General features: G+C 38.4%; 1 protein-coding gene across 4 annotated transcripts in view; it reads right to left on the reverse strand.

Annotated features, from left to right (window-relative positions):
- The window catches only part of LOC106089124 (nuclear pore membrane glycoprotein 210), a 363,893-nt gene that overhangs the window by 127,002 nt on the left and 213,191 nt on the right, over nucleotides 1-23,700 (reverse strand). For all 4 annotated transcript variants that reach the window (XR_001221554.2, XR_001221552.2, XR_001221555.2 and 1 more), the window contains exons 22-23: nucleotides 12,322-12,460; nucleotides 384-434 (exon numbers count right to left, since the gene is read on the reverse strand). Coding sequence is in view for 1 of the 4 variants with exons in the window: in XM_013254900.2 (XP_013110354.2) it covers nucleotides 384-434; nucleotides 12,322-12,460 (190 nt within the window). In the remaining 3 variants the exon portion in view is untranslated. The remainder of the gene's footprint in view (nucleotides 1-383; nucleotides 435-12,321; nucleotides 12,461-23,700) is intronic.

Consider the following 23,700-nt stretch of genomic DNA (forward strand, 5'->3'; position numbering starts at 1 on the left):
AATTTCAAATAATTTTTTGTATAATTAGCAATATGCAATCACTGTGCCCCACAATCGTTTTCTGTGAACGTGTTTTAAGCGATGCGAATAAGGAAACTACCAAAAATGAAAAACTTATACCAACAATCTAACGTGGTTGCTATGAACACAACCAAATGTAAAAGGGAAACGGAAACCAAACTTTTAAAATCTAGCCAAAAATATTACAACAGTTTTGAGTTGTGATTATTCCCACTTTCATTTTATATGAGTAGGTAAAGTCGGCGAAGTAGTTTCGTTAAAAAAGAAAGCAAAGATTGCCTTGCTTTTTGTTTCTTTCTTTTCTCAGTTCAAAAAATAAAGTTTAGATCTTGTGGGGAAATTGCTAATTAAACTCTACTTACCGTCTGGGTTAATTTTAGTAGTGCCACTTGAAGGATTCAAATACAAATAGACTGAAATGGAATAAAAAAATAGAGAGTAGAAGTATAAGTTGAAACGATTTAAAAAATAAAAGAATATAATGACATTGACAAGTATAACTGAAACCTCGTACTTTTTCACCCACTACCATAGGTAGCACATCGAAATATTGATTTGGTACCTCATAGCCATGTCCGTCGATCTGTTGAAATCACGACTGCGGTCGAACGAATAAAGATAACCAATTGAAACTTTGCACACAACTCGAACAACTGGGTGCTGAACTGGTTTTACCGAAGTTTAGTAGTATGCTACGTTCAACTTCTGACCACCATAAGGCTGCTGCATGCCTTATACTACTAATGCCCTATTGGACTCCCCTATTGAAATCGTCGAATAAGTGTTTGTATTGAAATCATTAAAACCTAATACGGCGCCTGGCGATGATGGCATTCTATAAGTAGGCGCCCGCCAGTTTTGTAAGGGAAATCCTATACACAAAGATATTTTTGAATGAACAAATCCTCCCTAATCCTCTATCGATTTAGCTACCACTTTTTAAAAAAGTTTCGTTATCCGACCCATTTCCAGTAAGTTCAGTATTGTTTTCGCTTTATTTGAATGATTTCCAGGCGGTTGTAATATTGCAGGGACAAACATAAAAATATTATTATATTCAGATGATATAGTATTACTATCAGACTCCCCATGCGAAATACAAACTATAATTAACTACCCATATAAGTATTGTCTAACCTGGCATTTGAATGTTAATCAAGAAAAATTGAAAATAATGATTTTTCGCACTGGTACTAGAGTCTCAAAAACCATTCCTGGGATTATGGTAAGGACTTATGGAAATAGTAAACAGCTACAAATATCTTGGAGTTGAGCTAACCTACACCATATCGTTTATAAAATATTTGAAAAACAAATAAAACACTGCAAAACTTGCTACAAACTCGACTTGGTTCAATTACACAAGATATTCGAAAGCGATGACCAGAAGTTCAAAGTTCCATGATTTGTACCCTGAACTCGACTACGATACAGCGCCCACTCTTATTGATCAGCTTTCATCGCAAGCAACAAGCCAATTAATCACAGCAAGAGGTGGTCATTTTGCACTGTATGCAATTTGGATTCTGATGAAAATACTTATTATTTTATCGGTATCTGTCCCATTTACAGCCAATTTAAATTTAAATATCTCGGAAAACTTTTTCTTAGTATGGACGAAGTGATCGTATTATTAAATGGTCTAAATTTTCCATCTCTATACAATTATATCGAAGCATCGCTCAATTATAGACAACTTATTGTAAATTAATTTATGATTGAATAATAAGTAAACTAGAAATATCCACTGTTCTCCAATTTAGGATCCTAACGCCATAAAAAACGGATGTGTTACCTGATTTCGCTGAAACAGTGATTTGTATAAGAGTTCACGGCACCTGAATCATATATGATTCAGACTATCTTATATTTGGATATAACTACGGATATGGCAGCGGAGTGTTAATGACATAAGAAATATATTTGGTGGTGGGTATCCAAAGTTCGGCACGATCGACCAAATTTGTTATTCAAAACAGCAAAAATGTTTGCTAAAACAGCAGTTTTTGTCTGCTGAAAATGTTAAAGCAGACATTATTGCTGTTTCAGCAAATATAGGCCTGCTGTATTAGCAAACATTTTCTACTGCTATTTCAACTAACAATTTAGAAAAGTGATTTGTGTTGAGTACACAAGTCTGCTGAAAAAATTTGAGTGCAACTTTTTATGGTTGCCTGTTACTTGTTTTTATTAGAATTTTTTTTTAGATATTTTTTGGAAGAGATCTTAATTTGTGATCTAATTTGTATCTAATTTGTGAAATATTACTGTAAAGAAGCTACCTGATCCATCTATTGGTATACATTTCGAAATTTGGCTATGCTAGCTCACATTTTTTGTTATTGTACTACCAATGTGCACATGACTGGCATTGCCTTTTGTATTTAAATTTAAAGAAAAAAGGTTATGGAAAAAAGTATACATTCAGTGGTGATTATAAACATCCACTGAGACACACATTTACATATGTGTTTTATTTTTTATTCTAACATTCCCTTCATAATTAAGCAGCAGTCATTTTCAGCAAACAAAAGACTTTTCAACTGTCCGCCTGCTACTCTGAAATTGCAGTACTACTGCTGTAATAGCAGAACTAATGTTATAGTAGCGGCAAAATTTACTACTTATATTCATCAGACGGAGTTTGCTATTTTCAGCAAACTTTATTCTATGAGTTTTGGGTTTTTTGTTGGACCTTCGTTTAAGCTAGCTTTCTACACCAGGAGAAAAAATTAATTATTCCCAGGATATAATCGCTGATGATTGATTCCTTGGCGATAAGTGTAGAATTACACTAGTATAGATAATATTTATTACACTCATAGACATTTTTTAGTAAAAACAGCACAAATATTTATTGGAGAAGTGGTGTGGAATTCATTGTGCCGAATTTCAGACAAATCGGATAAGAAACGCAGCCTATAGTGGCTCAACAAATAAAATCGGAAAATCTGTTTATATGGGTCACATACAAATACACTGGGAAAATTGGTTGAGTGTATGTTAACAAGGTGCAATTTTTAGATATGTTTTTGCACATTCGTAATCTACTCGACAATACCTTTCATTTGATGATAGGTCCTTAAAATGGCATCGCTAAATAAAGTAGCATAATTTTTCTAAAAACGTGGCACACGCTATATAAGCGTAAAGTTCGGCTAAGCCGATTCGTATATGCCCTCCACTATGAACTCCAAGTTCTCTGGACGATTCCTCTCAATTTGGTGACCATGCCATGCTTATTAAAGGCCATAATGGTACATCATATGGACAATTTCAGCCAAATTAAATAACGATTTGGTCTCCAGCAGCTCAAGACTTAAACCGCTCTCTAGCGGCTCATGAAGTCAAGATCCCAGATCGGTTTATGTGGCACCTATATCCGGTTATGGACTATACATTGCACAGTTATTGGCAGTCATAACAAAACACGTCAGGCTAAATTACAGCCAAATCGCATAAGAATTCAAATAATTTTCCAGATGTAAGACCTTTTTATTTAAAGTTGGTTCAGGCGCACAGTGTGGTTCAAGTGGTGTTCAACCGGTGTATTTTTTAATTGCTGTCGGGATTCTGCCTAAATTCGTTTTGTCACCATTGGTACTTGTAAGGCTTCACGTTGAGCTCGTTTTTCAATATATGTTGCATCCTTTCGCAGTATATTTTCGGAACTTTTCTTATTTGATTGCCACTACTGGGTCATTTTGTTGAATTCAATCGCCAGACAATTTCAGATATTGTTGCAGTTTTTTGTACCACCACCACCATGGCGTTTGGAAGCATTACCAGTATCATTATAACGATTTATGGTGTAGCGTTACCATTTTGTTCACCTTGAGGTGGTTGAAATCATCAGCAATAGCGCGTTGTCATTTTCAGCCATAAAAAAGGCAATCGCACTATTGGGGTCAATCACGAACAATATAGCTTAAACAGCTTAAACAATTTAATGAGCTATCAATGAAACAAATTTCTTGTAGCTGTTCTTTCTAATTTGACAAATGCACAAGTCTGAACTTTGTTACACTTCGTATCAGCTAACCTTAGCTATGGTCCTTTTTCCTCTAAAAGTAATAGCATGTATTAGTTGACCAAGAATCATTGTTGAAAATGGAAATTTTTTCCCAATAGGTTTTACTATTAGCAGGTAAGGTGTGACACTCTAAACTAAAACTGACTGGTATTCCATTAAGTACCTAATGTTTGTTCTGGGAACTACATCTGTGATATAATCAGTTATTTCAACTTACTCTTTTGATTTTGGGCATTGATAATTAAGTCAAGCAGAATATTTCAGAAGGTAACCCACACCAATATTCTCAGAACCCAATTCAATTGGTATGAGCAGCGCATATTCCCACCTTCACGCAACAGAAATCACAACAGGAATAAATCGAGTTGGTGTCTCCTAATGCAAAGTTTATAACCCCAATACCAAATTCCAATAAAGATATCGATAGTTTATAAATCTTTTTCTATTTCCACCTCCAGCATCCAACCACCGCATCCTTTGCTCTCCGTGATAGCATTTCGATTACAAAACAAACAAGGGTCCTTTATCAAATTTGTGGCAAACTAAACATTTCACCATATCCAAATACTACGTCAACTATTTGTTTAATCCTTTCTTTGCTATGCAAAATTAATGCCCTAAAGCTATCTTTAGTCCATAACCACCATCGCAGGCCAACAAACCACACACACACACACATACCCACACCCGAACCCCACAGTAAAATGGGGGAAGGACAATAGATGCAAGAAATAAAACGGTGTGGGCAGACGTATATTACCAAAAATGACAATGTGAATACGTGTAACGGACCGTAAATTGATACAGGTTAACAGGTCCTAATAAAATGCAACCTCATCCCTCGAGTTTATGTATGTGCGAAGGCAAAGACATGCCAGCAATATTTTCCAAAGTACATACATACATACGTGCGATAAGAAGCGAAACCACATACATAGTAGCACATTTATTATTCCATCGGAATGAAAGATAAATAAATATACATTTGAATATTAAAAATATCAAGAAAATCAAAATCACCCCAAAGGCATTCGAGTGAAACTAAATCTGCTCCATGCAAAGCTGCACTGAGGCTGCGGCAGCGACAGTTACACTAGGTGGGATTAGGGCATACGATAAAGCAATTACGATAAGTCAAGTCTATATATTGGGTTGCCCAAAAAGTAATTGCGGATTTTTCATATAGTCGGCGTTGACAAATTTTTTCACAGCTTGTGACTCTGTAATTGCATTCTTTCTTCTGTCAGTTATCAGCTGTTACTTTTAGCTTGCTTTAGAAAAAAAGTGTAAAAAAAGTATATTTGATTAAAGTTCATTCTAAGTATTATTAAAAATGCATTTACTTTCTTTTAAAAAATCCGCAATTACTTTTTGGGCAACCCAATAGTTGCGAACAAACGTTAACGTTACGTTAGTTCAAATTTATATATCTTTCTGAGACAATTGATAAATAAATTCGGTTAAAAAGTTGTCATTTTAACACCCACAGCCGGAGGAATAAAGTGCGATCTACTTTATATTCTTCTTGGTGTAAAATCCAGGGTACTGAAACTGCCTATGTTTATTCCAAATTTTCCACATCTTTTAAAAAATGTACATACTCTCTCTCTCTTATCTATCAACAAGATTCCAAGTGTGGTGCATGAATTTTTCTAAAACCTCCAATTGATTTTGGAAGTGTATTTTTAAAAGCCACCACCTTAGGATATATTAGTCTAGTCATTCTGTTTGTAACACTGCGAAATATCGATTTGCGACTCCATAAAGTGTATGCAGTGGGATGCCAAACCAAGTGGATATTTCACTTTTTGCACTTCTTTCGAATATTAAAAATTAAAAATAGAGCAAAACCAATGACATTTTTATACCCTCCACCATAGATGGGGGTATACTAATTTCGTCATTCTGTTTGTAACTACTCGAAATATTCATCTGAGACCCCATAAAGTGTATATGTTCTTGATCGTCGTGACATTTTATGTCGATCTAGCAATGTCTGTCCGTCAGTCTGTCCGTCCGTCTGTCTGTCGAAAGCACGCTAACTTTCGAAGGAGTAAAGCTAGCCCCTTGAAATTTTTCACAAATACTTTTTATTAGTGTAGGTCGGTTAGGATTGTAACTGGGCCATATCGGTCCATGTTTTCATATAGCTGCCATATAAACAGATCTTGGGTCTTAACTTCTTGAGCCTCTAGAAGACGCAATTCTTATCCGATGGGAATGTAATTTTGCACGACGTGTTTTGTTGTGATATCCAACAACTGTGTCAAGTGTAGTTCAAATCGGTTCATAACCTGATATAGCTGTCATATAAACTGATCTGGGGACTTGACTTCTTGAGCTTCTAGAGGGCGCAATTCTTATCCCATTTGGCTGAATTTTTGTTCGACGGATTCTCTCATGACCATCAACATACGTGTTTATTATGGTCTGAATCGGTCTATAGCTTGATACAGCTCCCATATAAATCGATCTCTCTATTTTACTTCTTGAGCCCCCAAAGGGCGTAATTCTTATTCGAATAGGCTGATATTTTACACAGGTCTCCAATATAAAATTTAATTGTGGTACAAACCGGACCATAATTTGATATCGCTCTAAGCAAATCTTTTCTTTTATCATTTTTTGCCTAAGAAGAGATGCCGGGAAAAGAACTCGACAAATGCGATCCGTGGTGGAGGGTATAAAATTCGGCCCGGCTGAACTTAGCACGCTTTTACTTGCTTAGTTTCATAACTTGACATGTGCTGACCTGTTTTCCATCAATCTCAGAGTTATTTTCTTGGAATTGAATTAGTTTTACTGCTAAAATTTTGTATGTTAAACATTAAACTTAACACGAACTGCTGCAGGCATTTTGAAGGGACCATATGCAATATATTACGATAATTTAGTTGCAAATAGGATCCACATTTTTCACAAAATTTATTAAATATTAAAATATTTGTTTTTGTAAACAAAATGAATTTTTTGGTTGAGGTACCAAAAATAGAATAAAATCTTAAAGAGGACATAATTAACAGCACATTTTTCAACGTAAGCTGACACAGACATAAACATTAGGGTGATGACTTTTTTACAACCTCATACCACTGTATTATATTTTCATGAGTTTTTATCAGATAAGATCAGATAAAATCTCATATATAATTGAACACAAGCTTTAGAGCCACATATTCATATATATGTAACACTAGACGAACCGCGCCCGCTCCGCTGCTCCTTCTTTAACACTCTAATATCTTTTTAGGGTGGGTGGGGACACTTCGCCCTAAATGCGGATATCGAATTCGTGCCATTGTAGCCTATGACGCTGAACGCGTTCGAATCCTGGCGAGAACATCGGACAAAGCGGTGTTTATCCCCGCTTAATGTTGGCGACGTTTGCGAGGTACAATGCCATGCATGGGCATTTAAAAAACGTTCCCCAAAAAAAGTTCCCATATCATTGAGTTTAAACTTGAATCGGAAAGCACTCATTGATGTGTGAGAATTTGCCCCTTCTCGGTTCCTGGTGGTAATGTTCTTCCTTAGGGTAATGTTCTCATTAGGGGAGGGATGGCACCTCAGACATTTCGACTCAAATATGGATATCAAATTCGTGCTGCACTTCCGGCTATTGCAATATGGGGCTCAAATTAAAGAGATTTAATTTGAGCCCCATATTGCAATGGCCGGTAAATATGAACTATTTGGAGGGTGTTTTGGGGCTTGGGCGGCCACCGGCACTTTGCACTGAAAATAGATTTCAAATTCGTTCATTATTCCCAACGGAAATGAAGTTCAGTTTAGGGGGTGCTTTAGGGCGTACCCCACAACACTTGCCTCCGAAATTGGATATCAAATTCGTTTTCTACTCTCAAATACCCATATTGTCATAATAGGTCAAATAATCCATTTGACGTATCTTTAAGAGGAAAAGCGCCACCTAGTAATATTCGTAATCTACTCCCTAAGTCTTCTAACCAAAGACAAAACGCGTCCCATAGTGGTTGGTGTGTGTTGCTACCTTTTCCATTTGCATCTCCGATCATTGAACTCGTCTCGAAAGAGGAACAAACAAAAATTTTAAAATCTAATGATCTCGCCCTAACAGGCAAAAAAAAAAAACATGACAAATTTTTGCTAAATGATAAAAAAGTTATTTAATGTATTTCGCGGGATAAAAAACTTAATATTTTATTAAATTATCGAAATAATAATGTAATTAAATACGCTAGTTAAAAAATCCATTCCAAATAGATTGTTGAGAAATGTATTCTATTAACCGAATTATATAATGCTTTCTTCGAACATGTAAAAATAGTCTATTCTATTTTAAGGACATTAGGAATTAGGTTTTCTGGAATCACGAAGCCATAGAGGCCATCGATTACCTTCCCATAAACAATTGATTACCTTTTCCCACTGGGAGTCTAAACCAAAGGCTACACATCCAGATTCGGAAACGTCACCGCAGTTAACCAACAGGCGCGGTCACCTGGAGCGCATCGCATGCCTAAAAGAACTAAGGCGAACAATTGTAATAATGGGTCGAAGAACCCAAAGCAACAGTTTGGTGATGGCAGTTGTCGACAAGGGAGAAGAACAGGGCTGCTTATCTAGGAACAATTGGAGTGGGATAGCTAATGGCCTATCATCTGTATACTGACGATCCAGGTTGGTATCGGGGCCGATACAGACTAATTGCCTTCGAGAATCAACGCCCAATTGAAATATATTGTTGGACCCTAACAAAGATTGGCGAGAGCTGGCGCTGGATTTAGTGAAGACACACGATTCGATACCAGGCATTCCCTCGGATTCTTAATCAATACTTGGGAGACTAAGGTACTGTAATCTGAATCTATCCACCACAGACAGGAAAATTGGTAGATTAGATGAGGCTGATGGCGATCGGGACATGCAGCATTCGTACTAAACTCCGGTTGTCTCGGTGACCTCAACAAGTCTAAAGAAGTTGGATCTTCTGAAGGGGTATAGAAGCGTTGGTTTTGGGGAATAAGGAGACGACTAAGCAGTTGTTGCTGAACACTTGTGGACTAAATCTCTAAAGTCTGGCGGATTCCAGGAGACTGAAAATCCTCTTGCCAAGATTAAAACTGAGGGGAGGGCGCCGAGACGGGACCTGACAAGCCTAGTGCGGATGGGTCATCCGGTTGGATTAGGCTCAAGATGTGCGCCAGCGGGGAAGGACGGAACTCAAAAAGTACTTCGACAGCAGCAGCTAGCAGCATCTAAGGATGTATCGTCCACACCGCAAGTGTCCAGTGTCCTGAGGAAGAGTGGTGCCACAGCTTTCTTATCTGCCTCTGGATACGTAAGGAAACTCATCATGACAAGATCGAACGAATCTTGTGATGATGAACTCCTGGTGGACTCAGAAGACGAGATTATAGCAACAATGGTGGAAATTCGGAATCCAGACTATGGTCCGGTTTCTGCAGATAAATACTGGCTAGATACTGGCTGGCTTCACGGTATAGGGCACACGTTTCAAGCCTTAAGTTGCTGGATGAAGCCGCTTCTGCAGCGAATAGGAGCCTCATTGTAGGAAGTGATGTTAATGGACATTACCAGATATGAGACAATTCGATGGCAGCCGGTTGTACGTACTGGATTGACCCGATGAAGTCCTTCATCGGCAAGGACTAACAACAACCAGATATGAGGAATTTCAGATATCAACGAAAGGGGTAAGCTGCTTATCGAATATATTATAAGTTGCAATCTGGCAATTTGTAATAAAGGGGATAAACCGGCCTTTATTACCAGGAATAGGCAGGTGGTGCTGGGAAGATATAAGGGAAAGAATATGCGACTGGGAAGTGTTGGATGACCACAGCCTCTCTGATCATCGTTGTATTAGTTTCAGCCTTGAAGAAAATACTGCAGGAGTGGTCCCTCGGCATAATAAAGTAAAGGCTGACTGGGATAAATATCGGCACAAATTTTGCACGTTCATCCCTTCCAGACCAGTGGAAACTGCGAAGGATATAGACATAATGGTCAAGTGGATCACAAAGGCCCTGAATGACAGCATGTCCTAGTGCTAAGCCAAGAGCAAAACAGCGACCGGCATGGTGGAGCCCAGAGCTTGTTGGTCGAAGAAAAGGTTGCGGAAAACTCTTCAACAGGACAAAGACCACAAGGGCACCACACATTGTCTATAAGGATGAGCTAAGAACATAGAAGAGCGAGCTGAGAAACGTTAAAAACAAATCCTGGGTGGAATTCTGCAGCTCCTTGGAGGATACATCTGAGGCCTCTAGGCTAAGGAAGATTCTGTCCTCGAGACCTACGGTGGGGTATATTCTGGAGTCAGAGAATGTATGGACAATGCCTAGTGAGGAAACACTATAACTACTCGTTGATACACATTTCCCGGGAAATTCACCAACGAACAACGCGGCGCCAGAAGAGGTTGTCACTGGTATGCATCCGTCGGAGGTTATTAGGGAAATTGTGACTGAGCCGAAAATCCTTTGACCGATAAAAAGTTTCGACTCCTTTAAATCGCCAGGCCGTGATGATGTTTAACCGGTTCAATTACAAGCTGTGTCTGATAGACTGATTCCTTGGCTTAGCGTGATATACTCTGCTTGTATCAGCAGGTCATATATACCTGTGGGATGGAGGGACACGAAAGCCATTTCGTCCTATAAGTCTGTCATCCTTTACGCTGAATATTCTAGAGAGATTGATAGAAACATATCTTAGAGCAAAGATCCCTGGAGATCGCCTGTCGTGACAACTACAAGCAAAGGGCAAGTCCACTGAAACAACCATTGACGAACTAGTCGCCTACATAGAGGGTTCTCTCTCGTAAATCCGTCTAGGACAGAAGTAGTTCTTTTCAGCAGAAGATAAAAGCAAAATACCTGGGTGGTTTTATCATTATGATTTATTATCAAATCCAACATTTTGGAAAAGGCAAGAAAGGCAACTCTTACCCTATACATGTATGTACACTAGATGTATACTGCAGTTGTCAGACTTTTAATGCAATATGGTGTTGTAGTCCGACGGACGGTGCTTCCGAAGTCCAACTACTGTTAAATACTCAGCAGGATTCAAAGTATGGCTTGTTTGTGTATCACAGACGCATTGAGGATAACATCATCTGATGAACTGAATTTAATGCTACACCTAATGCCTCTGCACATTGTGGCTAGACAAACTGCTGCGACCACTGCTGAGAGGTTAAGGGAGCTTTATCTTTGGCCATGTGGCGGCTACGGACTCTGTGTTATCCTTGATACAATAACCGATGTTCCAGGCAGCGTGGACTACACAATGCCTTAGCCGCTTTTGATCGAAAGTATTGTACACGAAGACCAACCACGCTTTGGGGTGTACCCTGAAGAACTAGCACTGGTCATATCGAGAAGGTGATCCGAGCACTGTAGTGTGTATAAAGCGGAAAACCTTGCAATTAAAGAAGTGGTGGAATGGCTAAGATATAATGTCATAACGACGATTGGCATAAATATCTTCTCCGACAGACAGGCAACCATTAAATCTCTGGGAAACATAGTTTTGAATTAAAAAACTGCCCTGGTACGTCGACCCAGATATATCCCAGAGAATTGTAAAGCAGAAGAGCTTGTGAGACTAGGAACTACCTTACATGATCCAGGGAAACTTAATCTGTGGGTATGCCTAAGGCATATAAGAAAGGTCTTCAGGAGCAGGCTCGAAGGGCAACGAATGACAGTCGGTCCAACCTAGACTTGAAGAGGTCTACCGCTTTGCTGTCGCTGGCTAGAACCGATGTCTCAATCATTGTATCCGTCATCACAAGTCACTGTCTGGTCGATAAATATGCTGACAGACTGAAGGTTGTAAGTAACGACTTATGCAGAAGCTGTGAGGACGTCGAGGAAAAAGAGACTATAGAACATCTGTTGTATGTGTGTCCCGCACTGGCAGCCAGATGCAGTTCCACTTTAGGTTCTCATTTCTGAACTTGTCTGATTACCGGATATGAACATTCGCAAGTTTTTGGGCTTTTTAAAGTGATCTGGATGGTTCAACGGTAGGAACTAGAAGGCATCTTCCTTCTCCTATTTCTGTGATATGACTGATGGCGGACTGCCACTTAAACCTAAACTATCTACCTTGAACTTATTTCCCCATAAGTCTTACTTCACCTCATAAGTCGTACAATACCATATATGTGTAGCAGTTTTCAAGTATTAAAACACCTCCGAAATTCTAAAACAATCGGCTTAAGAACAAATATGAAAAATATTGCCAATACTTACGCCATACAGTGGCAGCCAGGATAACAATGGCTACCACAATTAAGCCAATGTTTGATAATAACTTAACCATAAAGGCCGATGATGTGTTAAACGGTTTGCTAGAGCACTTCTGCAGCGTTGTCGAGCCAAGGACGGGTATCTGAAATGAAATGCATTGAAAAAGGAATTTAAAAATGAATGATAAATAAGCAGGAAATGCACAAACACATACACACACTTAACATAATGTATATACTGCAATGTAAATACGAATAAAATTAAGTCTCCTGCTCTGCCACAGCACTAGGGCGAAGGAAATGAAGAAGAAGAAGAAAGCCATTATGATATATTGCCCCACAAACAAGAAAAACTCTTTTGGCTATAATCGAAAAGTATAGCAACAAACGGGTATTAAGCAAAAAGACACGGAGTTAACTTATTTCTCTCTGATCGTATAAATTTATGTCATCGATTAAATAAACTTCCGCTCTGTATTGTCCATTTGTTCACCGTCTTTGTTTTTGTTCGTAGTGTGTCCTTGTTTTTATTGTGGCAACACAAATTGCATGCTTCCGTTTCCGCCGTCGATTGGGCCAAAAACAGCAATGAGAGAACATGCACAAAGGCAGCGCAAGAAATAAACATTGGTAATAACAAAGAGACACTTGTAAACAGACAAACACACACACACACACACACATACACACTGGAATGCACCGAGACTTCTCTGGCATGCTGCAGGGCAAAAGCACCCTGTAAGTGCAATACAATAAAAGCGAGACGATTGCAACCCCAAATACGGACACAGAGGCACACTTCCATACACTACGAAATGCAGCCAGTGCAAGGAGATCAATAAAAGGCAAAAGTCGAACACTACCACACACAGACATACATCACATATGTATAAGAATAAATGCAAACCAGTAACGACTCTGTGGCTGGTAACATTATTCTCGAAGTGGCCAAAAATAAAGGCATGCCTAAAGAAGTTTATACCCATAATGAGTGTATGCTGCATTACAACTCAGCCAGGATGAAAGTTGGCATAAATGTTTGCAGAGACTTAAGCTCTTCCCCCAAAGACCCTAAAGAAGCAACACCAGCACCCATTTTTTACCAGTTCCGTTCTTACTTTCCAAGGGGACCATTAGCCTACAATGTTTGCGAATTTAAATTTAAAACTTATAAAGGTCGTTACTTGCTACCTTCAGTCAACCTAGTCTCGCAAGCTCGTCAACTCTACAATTCCCTGGGATATCTCTGTGGCCAGGCACCCACAAAGATGTCTTCTGAACTGTTAAGCGAACTATTTTTTGAGAGATCTGCGACAGTCGGGGCGGTTTTTCAATTTAGAAATACGTTTCCCAGCGTAGCTTAGAAGATGAAATGTCCGCCGCTGTCGCAAAACGCCTGTGTTCGAATCCTGGCGAGAACATCAGAAAAAATTTTCAACGGTGGTATTAGCCTTCTAGTGCTGGCGATGTCACTTGTGACATATTTACCTTAGGTAATCAGCAGTGTAAACTTCTATATTAAACATTAAGGGCACTTCTATCTGCAAAACGCAGATAGTCATTGAAATATCCATTAATTTTTTTTCTTACAGTTTTTCCAATTTAAGTATTCGTTAAAAAAATCTTACTTCGTGCGCATGAATTTTTTATTTATTTTAAAATCTCTTCACAGGATATTTTAGTGTTTTGATTATTCTTATCTATAAACATTACAAATTCAAAATCTCTACTAATTTCATCCATATGTAAATTAGAGTTATATGAATGGGAATATATCATATCGCTTCTGTTAATAAAGTCATAAAAAAGTTTCTAATTGAATTTTTTATAAAGGGTGATTTTTTTGAGGTTAGGATTTTCATGCATTAGTATTTGACAGATCACGTGGGATTTCAGACATGGTGTCAAAGAGAAAGATGCTCAGTATGCTTTGACATTTCATCATGAATAGACTTACTAACGAGCAACGCTTGCAAATCATTGAATTTTATTACCAAATGCATGAAAATCCTAACCTCAAAAAAATCACCCTTTATGAGTGTTTAGAGAGACCTACCGATCTGAGCGATATACACTCAATTGTACAAATGAAAGGACGATGCTCCGATGGAATCTCGTAATCCAAAGTGTTGATTCTAATTGGAAGCGTCGGATTACTTAGGATCAAGTCGATTGTGGAAGCGGTGCTGCTCCTACGGTGAGGGTAAAGAGGATGCGGACAATCAGGATGCTAAACGAAAAAGTTGTATGACTATTGTAGCGAATTCAAAGCAAGGCCAGCGGAATTATTAATAGGCCAATTCCAAGAAAAGTGTTTGGCGTTCAGGTCGCCTAAAAGAATAAATTCTCTACTATCTTCGGTAAGAGCAATGACGTAATTACAATACTCTGTTATTAACTTGGATTTCCGTAGATAAGTTTTTAATGCTTGAAGTTTTAGTAATTGGGAGTATAGTGTGATGAAGAGATCTTTTAATAAGAAGAGCTGCTCCTCCCCCTCTTGAATCGCTTCTATCGTTTCTATGCACGATATAATTCTGAAAAAATTAGTTGTGCTTTGGTATGTTGAAGAAAGTTTCATTCAGTGAGGCTATGTCGATATTGTGTTTCTAGTTTTCTAAGTTTTCTAACTGCCTCACAATGAGTAATTAGAAATTCTATTAACATTCCAATGAAAAAGTCTTAGGTTTGTAAGTTTGTAGGTGTGTAACGCCATAAATGTACATCAGATACCATATTATGACTTTTATTATTAGTATGTTTGAGGGTTGGGACCCCCAAACTACCCACCCTGAATAATATCATATTCGTTAGCATTTTAACGAAACCCAGAAATCACATTACAAATTCAAATATATAGCAGTCGACAGACAGAAATGGAAATTCTACGTAAATAGCCTATATTATGATGGTCGATATACATATATCATGAGTATTTATCTTTAAATTAGGGTTTCGGAACTGAAGTGCGGATTGGAATTGACCAAATCTGCCTTGACTCCGTACCGGGCAAACTTTCCCTCTCGCTTACCGACTGCCAAACGCCGACTCCGGACGACTACGCATCCTCAGTTACAAAATGCAAGTAAACAACAAGTAAAAGCGTGCGAAGTTCGACCGGGCCGAAGCTTATAAACCGACCACCATGGATTGAAATTGTCAAGTTATCTGCCCGGTATCTCTTTATAGGCAACCAGCCGAACCGGGCCCACACCGCAGCACCTTCTTTAACGCTCTTATATATCTTATACCTATATCGTCATGATGCTAATGGCGTGAGAATATTGGAAAATTTTTAAGTAGTGGCTATCCTCTTCTAATGTTGGCGACATTTGTGAGGTACTATGACATTCATAGAAGTGATGTAAAAACTTCTCCCCATAGAGGTGTCGCATTGCGGAGACTTGGACATAAAAAGGAAATCCTTCATCATTGAGCTTGAACTTGAATCGGACAGCACTCATTGATATGTGAGATGTTTGCCCCTGTTCTTTAATAAAATGTTCATGGGAAAATTGTAGCTCCTCCTCCCTTATACATTTCTTCGGACTCCTATATTGTAGTGGGTAAATATGTCCGGTTTGGGGTGTACTTTCGGAGTGAGGTGGCCACCCAGACACTTGGTCCTTAAAGTAAATATAAGTTTCGTGCTTTACTCTCAAATACTTTTTCAGCCCCATATTACCATAGTCGGTAAATAAGTCTTGTTTCATTTGAGCACTATATTGTCGTGATTGATCTATATAACCATTTGACGGAGAGTGCTTTTTTGGGATGAGATGGTACCTTAGACATTTCACCAAATATGTTTGTCAAATTCATGCTCTAATTATCAAATTCCTTACCATTTCCATTCCTTACTCCTAAAAACCTTTCATTTGAGGCCCATATTTATATGTTCAGAAAATAATTTCAGTTTAGGGGGTGCTTTGGGGCTTACCCACAAACACTTTGCTCCAAACCTGGATTTCTTTTCTACTCCCAAATACCTTTTATTTGAGTCCCATATTGTCATGATGGGTCAAATAATCTATTTGAGGTGTTTTAAGAAGTTTAAACGCCACCTAGGTATTTTAACACAAAAATTGTCATTTTTCAAATCTACTCCCAAATTGTTTTCGTAATCTACTCCCGAATGCCTTTCATTTGAGTCCCATATTGTCATGAACGTTCAATATGTCTGTTTTGGGAAGTTTTTGGGTTGAAGCAGCTCGGTCGATACTAAGACTCAAATTTTAACACCATATTCGTATTCTACTCTTCAATACCTTTAATTTAATATGATTTTGGGTGGAGTTTTTGAGTAAAGAGTGAGGGCGACCCCTATACATAGACTTGATTTTGTATGCCAGATTCGTAATCTGCTCCCGAATAATCAAACTAAATTATATTGCCTATGTTTCCTTCCAGACCAACCTACACAATCTGTGAAAATTTCATGGTAATCGGTTTAGCCGTTTTTGAGTCTCAACGGAACAAACAAACACAAATTGATTTTTATATATATGTAAGAAAGAAGACTAGATCCGAATATATCGGAGCTTTATCAGGTTATAGACCGATTTGGACCATTCTTACTTACCATCCATGGTAAAAGTCATAATAACACTACGGGCAAAATTTAAATTTCCAAATCGGACAAAACTGCGGCTTCCGGAGACCTAAAGATGTCAAATTGGGAGATCGGTTTATATTGGAACTATATCATGTTATTGGCAGATTTGAACCTTTCTCATCAGTTGTTGCAAGCCATAACAAAATACTTCGCGCAAAGTTTCAGCCAAATCTACAAAATTTCGGCTTCCAGGGGCTCAATATGTCAAATCGGGAGATCAATTTTATGGGAGCTATATCAGGATATAGACCGATTTGAACCGCACTTAGAACGGTTATTTGAAGTCATAACAAAACATTACGTGCAAAATTCCAGCGAAAATTGTGGCTTTCAGGTGCTCAAGATGGTAAATCGGGAGATCTGTTTATATGGGAGCTATATCCAAATCAGAACCAATATGGCCCATTTGCAATCCCCAACGACCTCGTCAATCACTAATAAGAAGTATGTGTGCAAAATTTCAAGCGGAAATCTTTATTTGTTGGAACATATCGTGATTTCGACTGACGGACGGACATTGCTAGATCGATTCAAAATGTCAAGAATGTATATATTTTATAGGGTCCCAGATCACTATTCCGAGGTGTTACAAACGGAATGACTAGATTTGTCATTCTGTTTGCTATGATATGGGAACTGAATCAGGTTATGGAGTGATTCGGATAATACTTGGTTTAATTGTTGGCGAACATAGTAGAAGTCATTGTGCAAAATTTCATCCACAATGAGATAAGAAATGAGCCATCTAGAAGCTCAGAAAGTAAAAACGGGAGATCAGTTTTTATTGAAGTTATATCAGAGTTTGTACCGATTCAGAACATATTTGGCACTCATTTTGGAAGTTATAGGAGAAGTCATTTTGCAAAATTTCCTCAAACTTGGATAGGAATTGCGATCTCTAGAGGTTCAATAATTATAACCAGGACATCATATAAACGGGAGCTATATGTAAACATGGAACGATTTGGCCCATTTAAGTCCCAACTGACCCACATTAATAAGAAGTATTTGCGAAAAATTTCAAACGGACGGACTTAAAATGTCATGACGAAGAAGAAAACATATACGTTATGAGGGCCTTAGACGAATGTTTCTAAAGATTACAAACGGAATGGCGAAATTTGTATACCAATATCCTATGGTGGAGGTAAACAAAAGAACAAAATAATTTTTCTCAAAAGAAAAAAACAAAACAAGTAAAAACGCATTAAGTTCGGTCGGGCCGAACTTTGGATACGCACCACCACCGGCGTCAGTGAAATCAAATAGTTCATGAGCCTTTAATGGACCCAAGATTTTAGGATATAAGGATAATGTTTTCCACGAACGCCAAGGGCCCACACATTGTTCCAAATAATTGGGAGATCGGCCAAATATGGTCCAACCTGAACCATATTGTGCAATGAATTTCAGTGGTCAAACACAAGTGATTGTGCCAAATATCCGCGAAATCGGATAATAAATGTATTTTTTATCGACCCAAGTGCAAAAATCGAAAGATTGATATATACATACACACATACACATATAGTCGGATGTCGACCATGCTCGGATATGATGTCGAGGGGCATAATGCAATATTTGTAGAAGTTTTCAGCAAAGTTGGATAATAAGTGGTCTTTATTGGGGCCATATCAAGACATAGGACGATATAGACCATCTTCGAAGTTAATCTTCTCATAGTAAAAAAGAAGTTATCTGTACAAATTTCAAAATCTTCCATTTTAAAAACTGTATACGGACATACGGATATCGCTAGATCGTCTTAGTAACGGAATGAAAAAATGGATGTTTTTAAAAAAACAGGTACTAACTACCGACTTAGACTTTTTTAAATATTTGCTGTTATTCATCGCAACTTTTGATAGTTGTCTACAATAAGCTACTGCTAGTAGAATAAATTTACCAACACATCATTCCTTTCTGAAAACAAAGTTACCAAGAAAAAAAGTACCTGAAAATAAATATATGTCAAGGGTGGAACTGTATTGAATCACACAAAAATCACAATGGCAATACCTGCCGTCGAGGTAACGAAAACCGTCTCCGCTACTTCCCATCTCAGCTCAGAATGCGGTTAACTTCGTTAATCGAATTTGTATACCCTCCACCATAGGAATGGGGGAATACTAACTTCGTCATTTCGTTTATAACACATCGAAATATTGGTCAAAGACCCCAGGAAGTATATATGTTCTTGATGGCCAGGAGTGAAGCTAGGTGCTTGAAATTTTGCACAAATACCTCCTATCACTGCAGATCGGTTGTGATTGTGAATGGCCCATATCGGTCCATTTTTGATATATCTCCCATAAAAACCGATCTTCCGGTTAAACTTCTTGAACCATTGGAGAGCGCAATACTTATCCGATTTGGCTTAAATTTTGTACTATGACATTCAACATATGTGCCACATATGACCTAAATCGGTTTAAAACCTGATATACCTACCATATGCAGCCACAGTAGCGAAGAGGTTAGCATGTCAGCATTTGACGCTTAACGCTTGGGTTCGAATTCTGGCGAGACCATCAGAAAAAAATTGTCAGCGATGGTTTTCCCCTCCTAATGCTGGCGACATTTGTGAGGTACTATGCCATGTAAAACTTCTTTCCAAAGAGGTGTCGCTCTGCGGCATGCCGTTCGGACTCGGCTATAAAAAGGAGGCCCCTTATGATTGAGCTTAAACTTGAATCGGACATCACTCATTGATATGTGACAAGTTTGCCCCTGTTTGAAAAATCTTCTTGGGCTAATTTACATTTGCTTACCTACCATATATAATTATTTAGCTCCAATAGGGCGCAATTCTTAACCAATTTGACTGAAATTGAGCACAATAACTTCTCCTATGACCCACAACTTGTGTTAAGTATGGTCTGAATCGATCAAAAACATGATACAGCTCCCATGTAGACTGACCTGATTTTACTTCTTGTGGCCCTATAGGGCGAAATTCATATCAGATTTGACTGACAGTGCGGTTTCCAGCATCCAAACCAAGTATTTCCCGAATCGGTCCTTAACCAGATATAGCTCCTATGGCATAGCAATTCTTCACCTATAAAGAGATACCGGGCAAATAACTTGACAAAGGCAATCCAAGCTGGAGGGTATATAAGATTCGCCTCGACCGAACTTAGCATTTGTTTCGCAACCCTTTTTGGTGGTTATTGTAACAATGGATGCTGTTGTTGTAACTGAGCGAAACAAAAACAAACCAAATTACACAATATTGATGAGATGTTGCCGGAACATGGTCGGTGGACAAACAAAATGTGAATAAAATGGATTTATGCCATTATAGCACCAGTAGCTATCCGTGGTCACTGCAGTTACTGCAACAGCAGCAACATTACTCCTTCTCTTTGCCCTCTTCAGCATGTTCTTGTAGCAGGACATTAAGGTTGCTACTGTCGCTTCTGTTGGTTGGTCTTGGTTGCATGCAGCAAATGTCGTTCAGGGACATATTTTGTTCGAATCAGTGAAATCCTTTGATTGTCTTTTCATAATAAAGTTCCCTTTGTTGGTCTTCCATCTCAATTCGTCCCTGTGCCGGGAAAGTCTTTGCAATTACATTTCATTCCATTGCACTTCATAGATTTGGAAAATGGTCAGCAATCGTTAGGAAAGACGAAACGAACGAGTATCTTTCGTTTTGTGACTGAGAAATTTGCTACCATATTTCCTTGAACTCAAAGGAAAGAAAGAGGAATAAAAAGCAAGAGCAGGAAAAAAAATGAAGAGTTCAATTTATAGCACAAGCCAACAACCATATCTCCGATAGGCAAGTAGTGGTGCGTCACAAGTTATGCGTTTTGTCTGTGTCCTTCCTGCAGCTATCTCCCTTGTCTATCGATCATGTTCCAATTAAATTTAAATTGAATCCTTTTTGTATGGTAATTGCAATATTTAGCAAAAAATATTGTCGCACAGTCAGTTTGAGGATTTCCAAGAAACACACTCACAGCAATATTTTCATTGCAACAGATTTCAAAAATTATCACGTACATGCGACAAAGACCAATTTCAGATATTTTGAAATTTAATAACACCTGACAGGTGGGGGACTTTTGATGAATTGGGAGTTAAGTGGCCTAATTAGGATAGCTTGCAAGCAAAGCTCCAAAAATTAATAACTTGCATTAAAACAGATACAAAGGGTGACTAAAAAGTTTGATCTAAAAAGGCCAAACAAGAAGCCTATGTTTACAAAATGACAGCAATTTTATCGATATCTTTTAAAATCAGTCAAACCCAACGGAAATTTTCTGATTCAATACAATATGAAATACAGATAAACTGACACGAATTGGAAGCCAACGTAGCGCACAGGTTAGCATCACCGCCTATGAAGCTGAACGTCTGGCGAGACCGTTAGAAAAAAATTGCGGTGGTTATCCCCTCCTAATGCTGGCGACTTTTGAGAGGTACTATGCCACTTTTGTGAGGTACTAAAGCCAAGTCCGTATGGCGGACATGGCTTATCATTGAGCATAAACTTGGTTCCAACCCTCTCCTTTCCAAACCGAAAATTTTTCAAAATCCTTCTTTCTGAATGTGTGAAATGGATAAGATATTACCAATTTGTTCTCGGAAATTTGTGGGCGCTACTGCTTCAGAAACTGACCCATCAGCGATGGCATTTGGTAAAAAGTGAGAGCTAAACTTTGAAGATTACACCAATTTAATAGAATGCTACACTATATGTCTACGAATGCTTACAAACTTTTCCGTAAACGCGATAGCCACGTTATTAGCACACTCTACCACTTTTAAATCTTTTTCACAACACAGTTGAAACCGGATAAGTTAAACGGTAAAAATGCGCCTATTTTGTTTCACTTATCCGTAATTTTGAGTTAAGCATGGTTCGGATAAGTGCAAATCCTTTTCAGCTAGGCGATAAAACATAATAAAAAGCAAATTTTGACGTCACAGCACTAATTTTGTATGAAATCAGTAAAAAGATGTTAAGTCGGGACGGACCGAACTTTGGATACCCACCACCTCGGGTAAATATGTAAATCACCTTTCGTCAAAATCCGGTGAAGAGGCATATAGCAATGCCCTTTAGCAGCTATATCGAAATATGTTCCGATTTGGACCAAATACCAATAAGTACAAGTCATTGTTCAATTGTGTATAGCAACATTTTGATCTTTTTAGTAGCTGTATCTAAAAATAAACCGATTTGAACCAAATACGACACGGATATCGAAAAGCCCAACATAAGTCACTGTGTCAAATTTCAGTGAAATCGGATTATAAATGCGAATTTTATGGGACCAAGACTTTAAAGCGAGATATTGGTCTATATGGCAACTATATTCAAATCTGAACCGATTTTGGGCCAAGTTGCAAAAAAATTTCCAAGAGCCTAACACAACTCACTGTCCTAAATTTCGGCGAAATCAAACAATAAATGCGCCTTTTATGGCCCCACAACCTTAAATCGAGAGTTCGGTCTATATGGCAGATATATACAAATACGGACCGATCTGAGCCAAATTGCAGAAAGTTGTCAAAGAGCCTGATATAACTCCCTGTCCCAAATTTCGGCGACATCGGACATTAAATGCGCCTCTTATTGGCCCAAAACCTAAAATCAAGAGATCGGTCTATATGGCAGCTATATTCAAATCTAGATCGATTTTGGCCAAATTGATAGAGGATGTCGAGGGGCTTTACTTAACTCACTGTCCCAAATTTCGGCGACATCGGACAATAAATGCGCCTTTTATGGGCCCAAAACCTTAAATCGAGAGATCGGTCTATATGGCAGCTATATTCAAATCTGGATCGATTTTGACCAAATTGATGGAGGATGTCGAGGGCCTTTACCTTTTATGGGCCCAAAACCTTAAATCGAGAGATCGGTTTATATGGCAGCTATATTCAAATCTGGATCGATTTTGACCAAATTAATGGAGGATGTCGAGGGCCTTTACTTAACTCACTGTCCCAAATTTCGTCGACATTGGACAATAAATGAGCCTTTTATGGGCCCAAAACCATAAATCGAGAGATCAGTCTATATGACAGCTATATCCAAATTTGGACCGATCTGGACTAAATTAAGAAGGATGTCAAAGGTCCTAACACAACTCACAGTCCCAAATTTTAGCAAAATCGGACAATAAATGCGCCTTTTATGGGCCTAAGACTCTAAATCGGCGGATCGGTCTATATGGCAACTATATCCAAATCTGGACCGATCTATGCCAAATTGCAAAAAGATAGTCTAATGTAGCCCATCTTCGAACTTAACCTGCTTATGGCCAAAAAATGTATCTGTGCAAAGTTTCAGCTCGATACCTCTATTTTTAAAGACTGTAGCGTGATTTCAACGGACAGACGGCCGGACATGGCCAGATCTTCTTAGATTTTTACGCTGATCAAGAATATATATACTTTATGGGGTCGGAGGCCACCGTAGCCCAGAGGTTTGTATGTTCGCCCCCGTTTCTTAGTGGAATGTTCATGGGCCAAATTTGCAATTTGCATAGGATCGGAAATGGATATTTCCATGTGTTTGCTAACGGAATGACGTAATCCTTCGGTGGTGGGTATAAAAACTGGAGTTGAAAAAGTGCAATGTTCAGTGGCAATCTTGAAAAAGTCAGAGATAACTATTACTGAAATGACAAATTAAGGTTTTGCAAATTTTATTGGTGACGAAAATTTTGGATAATCCCAGATAGTTTCTGATATAAATGCCTTTTTTCACTTATGCGACTTTAGTTTAACATAAAAATCGATTTCAAT

This window comes from Stomoxys calcitrans, chromosome 5 (genome assembly GCF_963082655.1).
Source record: "Stomoxys calcitrans chromosome 5, idStoCalc2.1, whole genome shotgun sequence".
NCBI classification, from domain to species: Eukaryota; Metazoa; Arthropoda; class Insecta; order Diptera; family Muscidae; genus Stomoxys; species Stomoxys calcitrans.